At 38.4% G+C, this 10655-nt stretch overlaps 1 protein-coding gene across 2 annotated transcripts; it reads left to right on the top strand.

Annotated features, from left to right (window-relative positions):
- Nucleotides 1–7: 7 nt before the first annotated feature.
- On the top strand, nt 8–3690 carry LOC111382314 (F-box/LRR-repeat protein 10). Of its 2 annotated transcripts, XM_023006244.1 has the most exons (3): nt 8–260; nt 515–608; nt 2043–3690. In XM_023006244.1, exons 1-3 carry the CDS (start codon nt 28–30, stop codon nt 3483–3485), a joined length of 1770 nt encoding a protein of 589 aa, XP_022862012.1. In that variant the 5' UTR covers nt 8–27; the 3' UTR covers nt 3486–3690. The 2 variants fall into 2 exon arrangements, with proteins under 2 accessions (XP_022862012.1, XP_022862013.1); XM_023006245.1 differs by lacking the exon at nt 515–608 and having other exon boundaries at nt 132–260.
- The last annotated feature ends 6965 nt before the right edge of the window (nt 3691–10655 follow it).

The following is a 10655-nucleotide window of genomic DNA, read 5'->3' as shown; positions in this document are numbered from 1 at the left end:
GCCCGGTTACCCTATTGTTCGGTTTATATGTTTCAACTTTGGCTTTATTTTCAGGATATAGCGCCTTCGATGGATTTGTTGAGACCGTTGTTACCTTCAAATCCGTACTTGAGAAGCCTGAAGGTGGATTGCACACGCCTTGATGATTCCTCCCTCGATTTCCTGATTCGCCCCTCTTTGCAAGAGCTTTGCCTCTACAATTGCGCCGACTGTAGCGGCAAGCTTCTCTCTCTACTTGGTCGCCAGTGCAAAGACCTTCGGTTCGTATCTTATTCTTTATTTTCGGGTTGAATTTTTGTCTCTTAGATTCTTCTGCGTTGATCTGTGTTTTTTGTAGCGATGCATAATTTTTTTAAGGTCAAAATGATTTACTTGGTGCCATTTGCTGTTTTTTTTATAACGTTTCTTTAAGTTTTCATCTTTCCTATGAATATTCTTAAGTTGATGTATTTTATAGGATGAGAAGTGGAAAATGTGTTATTTGCTTTGTTGTATTTGATTTTGTGTGTTTCAGGTTTCTGTACTTAAGTTCAGTGGCGGAGAAAAGGGGGAGGTCAATTGATGTTCTGGATCTTGAGGAATTGCTCAGTGGTTGCACTCACTTGGAAGTAAGGACTCACTGCACGAGTGACTAGGATAACTATTACTAAATAATATGGCAAATCCTTGACTCGGATGTAAAAATTTGGGAATACATTTGAAATCACATTTTTCACTAGTTTTTTAATATTGTTCTGAAGGAAGAATAATGTTGAGTTCACGAATGTCATTTGTAATTCTTCCAACTTGTTTAGGTATGCTTGTAGAGTTCACTCAGCGTGGCTCACTGGATAAAGGCCTATCCTTTTAGGCCTACAGTGTTGGAAACCTTCTTGTTCATATCCTTTGGCAACAGAAATCTTCATGTTCCATATCCCTACCATTTCTTACATGCAAGAGTCAATATAAATCATGACTTTGCTGTCTAAAAGAATCCGATTGAGCTATTCACAGTTTACATGTATTTTTAGGCTTGCATTTATCCTTGATGTGTTAACATTTGTAGATCTCAATAACTTATTGTTAATAATTCTTTTGACGTCAAAGGGATTAAGTTCATGCATGCACTCTATTACATTAAGCAAAGGCAATGCATCTTTCTGTGAATATTCTGTATATAAAGCGTTTTTGTCTTTTACCGATGAATGATTTGCAAATAGTCCATGTGTTACCACATCAAATAGACTATACAAAAAGTTAATTGTACTAAATCTATAAACCTAAGCAGCAAATTTGGCATATATAGTCTTTATTATAATTCTGTAGGATTTGACATAAAGTTGCAGTGCTCTTCCCTATAAAACAGCTTTATGGTCAAGTGCTTATGGGATTAAAAGGAAAATTGACTGGGAATATGATATCTTTATTAGTTTAGTGATATGGAAGATAAAATTTTCTGTGGTTTCTGATAGTTATTTTGAAATGGAGCAGTAAATATATTTGAGCCCTTGTTTGAGCCCCATTATTTGGTTAAGGATGATTTTTGGAATAGTAGATTGGTGGAAAATGTGTGGTTAAAAAATAAAGAAAAGTTTTAGGTTTGCATGTGATATTATTTATTGAAGAATGCGTCGCTGAGAAGAAAAGAGAGAAAAATGCATTTTGAAAATAATGAAAATCAAACAAGGGCTGAATGTCCTATGAACTAGGTTGAGGTTGCACATATTTCTTTCTTGAATCTGTAACTTTTTTAGTTTACCTTCACAAATAGTGAATCAATGGAAATAGAGCCACTGGATATCTGGCAGTCTATCGCTAAAACCGTCAAAATTTAAAAATAAAAATGATGGGTATACTAGTCCCCATTATGGATAATTTGATTCATTTAAAAGCCCTACATATTTGTACATTCTGGTGTCTATGATGAGTTATGCTTCTGCATAATAGAATTTTTTGGTACAGATTTTTTCATTAGTCTAAATGAATTGGTTGTATATTACCTTTTGTTTTACTATATATGGAAATTCATTTATTCTTGCTAACCCTGAATTTTTGGCTTATAGACACTGGTCCTGATGTTTGACGTGTCAATATTTCTGCGTCATAATTTTGCTCGTGTTTGGGCTCTGGCCACCAGGAGACTTATTTCGCTTGAAATAGGGTATATTTCGTCAGTAATGGTGACTGAATTGCTTAGCCCTTCTCTGGGACTGCATCAATCATCTTATCATGTTCAGCCATCCATATTACCAAATCTACAAAAATTATGCCTTTCAGTGGACTATATTACTGACACCATGGTCAGCACGATATCTAAATGCCTTGTATGCTTGACCCATCTGGATCTTCGTGATTCGCCTATAATCGAACCGAGAATGGCATTCGATCTCACCAACTCTGGCCTTCAGCAAATTAATGTACATGGGAAACTAAAACACCTTTCTTTGGTACGAAGTCAGGAGATTGCCCCTACTTACTTCAAGCGTGTTAATGATCTTGGTATCCTCCTTATGGCTGACAAATGCTCAGCCATGGAAAGTATTTGTCTTGGTGGCTTTTGCCAGGTGACAGATACAGGTTATAAAACAATTTTACATTCTTGCTCCAAGGTGTATAAGCTCAGGGTGTTTCATGGGACTCATCTGACTGACTTAGTTTTTCATGACATTTCTGCAACATCCCTTTCACTTACTCATGTTAGCCTAAGATGGTGTAATCTTTTAACAAATTTGGCCATTGCGCGCTTGGCTACCAATGGAGATCTTAGCTTTCTTGACTTGAGGGATTGCAGAAACCTTGGTGATGAAGCTCTAAGAGCAATTGGTACTCTTCCTAAGTTGAAGACATTACTTATAGATGGTTGTGATATAAGTGATGTAGGATTGTCTTACTTAGGCAGGGGTTCAAAGAATTCTCTTGTTTCCTTGTCCGTGAGAGGGTGTAAACGACTTACGGACAGATGCATTTGTTCCCTGTTTAACGGCTCTTCTAATAAGGAAATTAGAGAATTGGATCTGTCAAATCTTCCTAACATCTCTGATGATGCTGTGCTTCTGCTTGTAAAAACTCGTATTCCAATATTTGAGCTCCGAATGAGACGATGTCCTCTCATAGGTGATATTTCTGTCATAGCATTAGCCTCCATGCAGATTGACGACACGGTGTGGCACGGCAGTCACTTGAGATTGTTGGATCTTTATAACTGTGGGGGTATCACTCAGCTTGCATTTCAGTGGTTCAAGAAGCCTTATTTCCCAAGATTGAGATGGTTGGGAGTAACTGGATCTGTGAATAGAGACTTGGTGGATGCTTTAGCAAGAAGCAGACCATTCTTGCATGTTGCTTGCCGTGGTGAGGAGCTTGGAACAGACCAATGGGATGATATGGATGATGTTTACGTGCAAGATGAGGAAGTTGATTTTCTCGAACAGTGGCTTCTTGGAGCAGAAAATGAGAGTGATGATGAAATGGAAGATGATGTGGATCTTGCAGAACTGTTAGAGTGATTAGTGGGATTCTAGTGTTGATGTTAAATTATAGCAACTGATCCTTCAAGTAGTTTGTGCTAGTTTTGTGTTGTAGACAATGTGAACCCGTTCTATGTAATGATATCACAGTGTAAATAGTATTGCTAGTTTGTTTAAACACTTTTTAAAGCTGGCTTTGATTGGGCATGTAATTATTATTGTGGAACTTGGTTGCTTTCCTGTTTAGTGCTCACCTAAGGTTAATGGGTTTATCATGCCTTTTTATACGCTGGAAGCCAAATTTCTGAACAATCCAAACTTCGATGATATGCTGCTGGGACCATCAAGTTCATTGTTAAAAATCCTTGTTGATGCAAGCGAAATTAATGCATATTACATTGGTGCATTTTGTTGCAAGTATAAAGAAGATGAAGTTTCAGTAGAAGGTAAAAGATTAGGATGATTACCTTGATAGAGGCTTATCATATTTTGAAGCAGAAGCTACTCCTTTTCCTTTTCTTCAAAGGGAGTACTGCTTAGTTACATTTGATTTGAGACTAATCGAAAGCTTTTATGTTAGAGTTTATTAAAAAGAAAAATACTCTAATTTCTCACGTTGCTTACCTTAACTAAAGGGCACCTTTCCTTCTGAAGTTGGCAACTTTGGCTGAACAATTGAAGTCATCGTTCATGTGTCCAGACCTCCTAGCTTGAGAGATTTTTCTCTTTCCCATGATATATTGACATGCTCGATAGCATTTCAAATGGGAGAACTTGCGCTTTTTGGAACTGATATAAGGAATAAAACGAAACTAATCTAATCTAATACCGTTCCCCAAATATGAAATATAAATTATTTATATGGTTGCTATCACATAGATTGACTTGGTTGATAATATCTAGAAATAAACCAGACCACATTCTCGTTTGCTTTCTTTTTCATTTTAGTAACTGTACTATATTAGAAAGCCCAGCCCATTTTCAGGAGATGGAATGGACCATGTCTGGCTTTAAGTATTGAATCCAATTCTCATTCCACATTACGTCATTAATTAAATAAGGTGTACATATAGAATAATTCTAAATAAAATATTTGTTGCAGTGTAGTACATAGCTGAGTATCCCACGTCTAACAGACAATTAATTTCTCTATTTCCATAAAGCTGGAAAATGAAACGACAAACTACCACCGATTAATAAAGAAGTCCAAACTCAACAGGCTTCAAAATTTGTCTCCATTCAGTGAATGTTGAAAGAGTCATTAGATGGGTGCCTTTTTTTTTCTCCATGATTTTCGTATTAAAAATAAAAATAAAAATAAAAATAGAGATGTCTCCTACGTTACCCATAATATATGGAAGTATCGATGTAATTCCATAGAGTCATTCGGTCTGAAAGCTACATAAAGAACGTAAGTCAGATGACGGAACGGAAAGATTTAGAATGTAGAAGATCATACCATGAGTGATTCGGCAAATTTGTATTCATAGAGATATCCACCCATGTGGTACTTTATTGTACGATTTATAAAAGATCCATCTGTATATATATCATCATCTACATCTAGAAAGTCGTATGCTTTAGAAGAAGCTTGTATAGTTTGGGAAGGGGTTTTGATTGATCAAAAAGAACTCTTAAAGGGCGTGGAAACACATAAAAACTCTTGAATGAAAATGGAAAAGAGATGTAACTCCAATTCCTTCGGAATCGCTAGTCAGAATTTGGTCAATCATTTTTTTCTGTCGTTAAGGCGGAGAACTGAACCAAGAATTCTCTTTCTTCATCATCAATCGAATCAATGTACAAAAAAAAAAAATGCGTGTGATAATTTTATTGCTAATCATCCTTATCATGATGCCGTCCGTCCTTAAACCAAGTTTGAACAGTTTATTGTATAAAAATAATATAGAGAGCTTGATCAGTCCAAAAGTGTGACAATGCAAGTTTGATCATACTTTCAATTTGAATATGACCTTGAAGATATAAATATTTTGATTGGATTATCTACTAGGAAATATGTAAGTTTGTTTTACAAAAGGTGAATTCGATGCTATTTTTTGTGTAAACTTGCCTAAACAAAACCCCATAGCAAGTTACAAAGTAAAGTCCTAGTTGCTCTGCCACTCGAGCAAACAACTGAATTCGATGCTATTTTATGTCCTGCTTGAGCAAAAACAGAATATTACTATTTTGCTGCTTTTCAGGGCGGAGCCCCTTATGGTCTAGTGCGGGCACTTGCCCGCATTGAACTTTGGGTCTAGGCCCATTCCACACATTTATTAAAAATAATTTTGACAGCCCCTTATTTGGAATGCAATGGTGGAATAGACAATATTTGTCAACTTTTTGGATTTTACATGTAACTCAAAAGAAATGCACTTTTGGGGTTTTTGGATGATTTCATGGATCTAAAGGGTATTTTTTGAAATCTGGGATTTGATGTTTTTGGTATTGGGTGATTAATTGTGGAATAAAGAAAGATTTTTTTGGTTTTATCAATGTTGGAAAATTAATTATGGATAATGTGATTTGCGAAAAGTTTAAGTTAAGGAGAAAAATTAGTGATGGATCTTTTGGAGAGCTTTATTTGGACAATTTAATTGATTTTTTATGTAAACTTTGTTATTAAGTAGTCATAGGCAACTTCCTCTTCTTTCTCACTATTGAAAAATAGACTATTTCGTCATTCTCAATTGCTCATCTGCACATGAATAAGTGTAAGGTCACTTGTCATTATTGTTGAATTAGTATGCTAAAGATAAATGTAATAGATACTTGCGATATGACTAATCGAAGTTTTTATCTTCCCAATTTGGATAGGATACATCTATAAATTGGCAAAGTTTCTATTTAACAATGAGATATTCAAGTTTCCTATAGGACAAAAAGATAATACATCTTACCATAGAAATTCAATTTTTTGAATAAGATACATATTTGAAGATTGATATTGAAATTATTGTACAACGATACCAAAGTATGAAAACTCGCAAGTGTAACTTATGAACTATGTCATCTTTAATATTTTTGTAATATTGTTTTACATTTTTTTAATCATTAAATCTACGACTAAAAATTCAAAATTTGGCGTCGATTAAATTGTGCTTGCACTGAATGAATTTGTTGGCTTTGCCCTGCTTTTCATGCTGAATAGGGCCACTCCTTAATATTGTCCACTATTTTTCAAGTCTCAGTTCTTCGCCTCTAATTTCCGGTTCATTCAAACACGCATCAGTCCTTCATGCTTTATCCCAATTTTTTGTAGTAGCACTCTCAGTCGACAGCTTGGGAATTTATTAATTTTTTTGCTTTGGCTTTTTTTTTTTTTTAAATATTTTGAACGGGTTGGCCCGGGCTCAAGCCGACTTCCCAAAAGGGAGCTTGATGTGTCCAAGCGACAAGTTGAGTCGGCTCGAATTTTCTCAAACCGAATTGACGAGTCGAATTATCATTCCTAGCAAGACTCCACATAGAAATAAGGTATTGTACTTTTGATTATGCTGTAGGCAAATATGAAGTCAAAATATAAATTGACATTCGTGGGAATAAGCAGTGCAATAATGACCTGCTGATTTATAGTAGGGAGTGGCACATTCTATTTCTAGTCGCAGCTTACTTGCACTGCCGATGATGAATTGCCACGTACAATATTTATCTTACCAATAATCTATTTTAATTTAGTTTAGCCTTTTATATCACTGCGCATAAGATTAAAATATTAAGAAATGAAAACTGGCTTTCGCCCACCTCCAAAGGCCGGTGTTATTTTCAACCAATCCACTGATTTTGATTTTGCTAATTAATAGGATAGATGCAGTCATCTAGTCTAACTTGTGCGATGTCACTTATATACACACATTACAATTTGATTCTTAATTATGATCATATTTGAGAAAAAGATGATATTCGTTTTTAGAAATTGTTTGAAAATTAATTATTTATTCCCAAAGTTGGTATATCAGGTGATATAAGCTAGCCTAAAGAACCTCCTCCAACGACAAACGAGGCGGGTCACTATACGCCGATGCAAGGCCATCAACCTCCCGCGGCACTCTACCTCTATGCGAGACCATCGACCCCCGGAAGTTACCTATGTGGTCACCCCAATACTTAGTCAAAAAATCTCAGGTAAATTGACAAAACTCCATGGCTGTTATTACGGGCACAACCTCTAGGCGGGAAGTTAGAGACCTCCACCCAAAACATGGAGAACATGGGGTAGTGGGAAAGCCAACGTGAGACACATGGCACCATGATCGCCCGACACTCACTCGACTTCCAGCACCTATAAATACACCCAAAGGCGACACAGATAAAGGGATTGACATTTTTTTTGGCCATCTAAATTCTCTACGCGACTAGGCGGAGAGCCTTGAAAAGTCAAAAAATTGGCTAAGACCCTTAACCGCTAGACCCCTAACCGCTAGACCCCTCTCTCAACGGTCGATATAGCCCACGCGGCTAGGTAGAGAACTTTGAAAAGCCAAAAAATTAACTAAGGCCCTTAACCGCTGGACCTCTCTCCCGACGGTCAACTTAGCCCATGTGGCTAGGCGGAAAGCCTTAAACGGTCGAAATATTGGCTAAGGCTGCCAACCATTAGAATCAAGCCTAGCACATGTAGGATGAATGTCATTCACCCATGCTGTCAAACGACTAAGCAAGGAAAATAACGCTAGAAAAAACAAGTTAAAAGAACGATGTGTTCAACAATAATAACAGCTGATAAAATAGCATTCATACAAAAAACATGTGATGTGCTCTTGTCCACACCCTAGACAAGTAGGAAATGATGCTACAAGTAGAAATAAAAGGCAACACAAAAAAAGAGGGACTAACAAAATGTACTACTGCTAAGCCATGCTTCAACTCGAAGGGGAAGCACCACCACTGCTGCCCTGCAACAAATGACTTAGTGACCTGGATGGCTGCACCCCACTCTCCTTCTCCTTGTGCTGCACAAGGAGCTTATCAAAACCTGAGGGGTCAAAGAAGGGTGTTCGGTCGTTATCCACTCCTTGGTTAGTTTGATGGACGTCGCCATCGCCTTCCCTCCATACGAATACAAGGCCCTGGTATAATCAGATGATGACTTGTATTGCTCCACAGATGTCTCTAAGTCCCTAGTATACTCAGCAGAGGCCTTATACCTCTCGACCATCTCCTCTGCATGAGCCAACACAGACTGCAAATTATCATTCTTCGTCTCCTACTTGCGGGCTCGAGCCTTCGACACCTCTAGAGATTTTTTTCAAGGAAGATATTTTTTTCTTTTAATGATGGGCCTCTTTCTTCTCTTTTTCTGCAAGAGTCTTCAATTCTAAAGCCTGGCGACAACTCGATTCAGCAAGCCCGGTTTGAAGGGACGCCACCTAAAGGATGAGGAGACAATGTGAGAGTCGAGTGGTGAAACCATGCTCAAAAAATAAGACTCAGCATAAAAGAGATATGGAATTAGAAACATACACTTTGGAGATAGACCACCGCAGCCCTCTCGATGTCGTCCGCACTACGTCCTGCAATCGCCCTAGCCTGAGTGGGTGTCACCAAAGACTTAAGCACCCCCATCTCATGATAGCCCCGGGTGGGAGGAAACCCGAAATTTGGAAGTGAATCCTCGCGCTCGAGCTGCATAGGCTGGAAACGCCTGGCCTAGGAGCAGGGACAACCTCAATTGGCTCATCTGAAGGCTAGGGGGTCTCTTTCGCCATCTGAGACCTTCCTCCCTGAACGGTTGTCTTCTTCCAGTTTAAAGGAATGGGTGATGGATCAACATCACTCCTATGCCCCTATTTGGGCATAGAATCCATAGTCCCCTCCAAATCAAACTCCATCCCTGCGCATGTAAAGCAAGGTCCATTAAGTTTACAAAAAAATGGGAGTATGAAGCAAAAAAGGGGACCTTAAGAACTTACCGTCAATGGGAACAAGGTCCTCGTTGCCACCCGATAGGGTCTTCGATACCTCGTCAAGGTTAAAATTCATATCTACATGCACACGCCCAAACTCATAGCCTAGAAAAATAACAAAAAAGAAATATGTGCAAGCAAAAATTGCAAAAACCTACGAAAACAACCTACCATTAGGACGACTCATCCCCAATTAACATGTTCTTCATGGTCAGGACCAATCTTAAATCAGGTGCGAGAGGGGATACATCGACCAACTCCTAGTTTTGGGTTTTGAGAAGAGAAGTAATTTCTACTTGGCTATTGAAAAGGCGAATTTGGGGATGCCGCCAGTTAGTATTGAAAGGGAATCGACCTTTTGTAGGCCAAGCAAAGAAGAACCGGGATTTTCACCCACTGTTCAAATTTCTAAACTTGGGAAAAAGCAAAGGGACCTTAGTTGTGAAAAAGGCAAATGCATTGCACTGAGCTAGTTCGTGCATCTCGAAGACGCACCTGAAGAGGTCTATGGAATGTGGAATTCTCCTCTTAAGGCAAACATACAAGAAATACAATGCCTTTCTCCATCCATTGCGGTTAATTTAACTAGGGGTAAGGTGAAATTCATTGAAAATTGACACTAGGAAGGGGTGAATGGGAAATCGAAAACCCCCATCTATAATGTCCTTATACACTACTACCTCGCGTGGATCGGATTCGAGAAGTCTTTCTTTGGGACCTGGGGCTCTATAGACATAATTATTGACCCTATCATACCTACCAAGACATTTTTCCAACTTGAGTGGAGAATTATAGAGACTATAACTTTTTGAGATTTCAAGGGAGACGATCTCACCAGCTGGATCCTGCTCGATTTCTAAGTTTTGGTTTGGAGACTTAGTAGAGCTAATATGTCTCTTAGGAGAGTTTGAAGTAAACACCTGAGAAGTAGCTGAAAGGGTTCGACTATCAGAATCACAAGGGAACCCAATGGACGAAGGTGGAAGCCGAAGGACTAACTAGCATCGCGGCTGGACGGCGGGGGCTGGTTGATCGACCTCCAGTCCGATCGGTCGGTAGCCCTGTCGGTCGACCGACCGGACTTGTTCCGTATCGATCGGTCCCCCATCACTACTTTCGTCGAAAGAGGAAGAAAGGATAGTTTTGTTCATGATTTTACCAAAAAGGAAGAAGAAAAGAGGAGAAAGTTAACTTGGAAGAGAGAGAAGACTAAGATGTTGGGAAGAGGTGAAAATGATTTACATGTGAGGGACCATCCCTTCTATAAGCAAGAAAATTCGAATTCTTTTAGGAGGAAAAT

Source organism: Olea europaea, unplaced genomic scaffold (genome assembly GCF_002742605.1).
Source record: "Olea europaea var. sylvestris unplaced genomic scaffold, O_europaea_v1 scaffold2470, whole genome shotgun sequence".
Lineage (NCBI taxonomy): Eukaryota > Viridiplantae > Streptophyta > Magnoliopsida > Lamiales > Oleaceae > Olea > Olea europaea.
This window is presented reverse-complemented; position numbering and strand designations above follow the sequence as displayed.

What these genes read in the sequence shown, in the direction of transcription:
- LOC111382314 (XM_023006244.1), top strand. Translation starts at nt 28, where the DNA reads ATGTTTCAACTTTGGCTTTATTTTCAGGATATAGCGCCTTCGATGGAT. An exon ending in CGCCAGTGCAAAGACCTTCG is followed by an intron (nt 261 to 514) that starts GTTCGTATCTTA and finishes TGTGTGTTTCAG; the next exon opens with GTTTCTGTACTTAAGTTCAG. An exon ending in GTGGTTGCACTCACTTGGAA is followed by an intron (nt 609 to 2,042) that starts GTAAGGACTCAC and finishes TTTGGCTTATAG; the next exon opens with ACACTGGTCCTGATGTTTGA.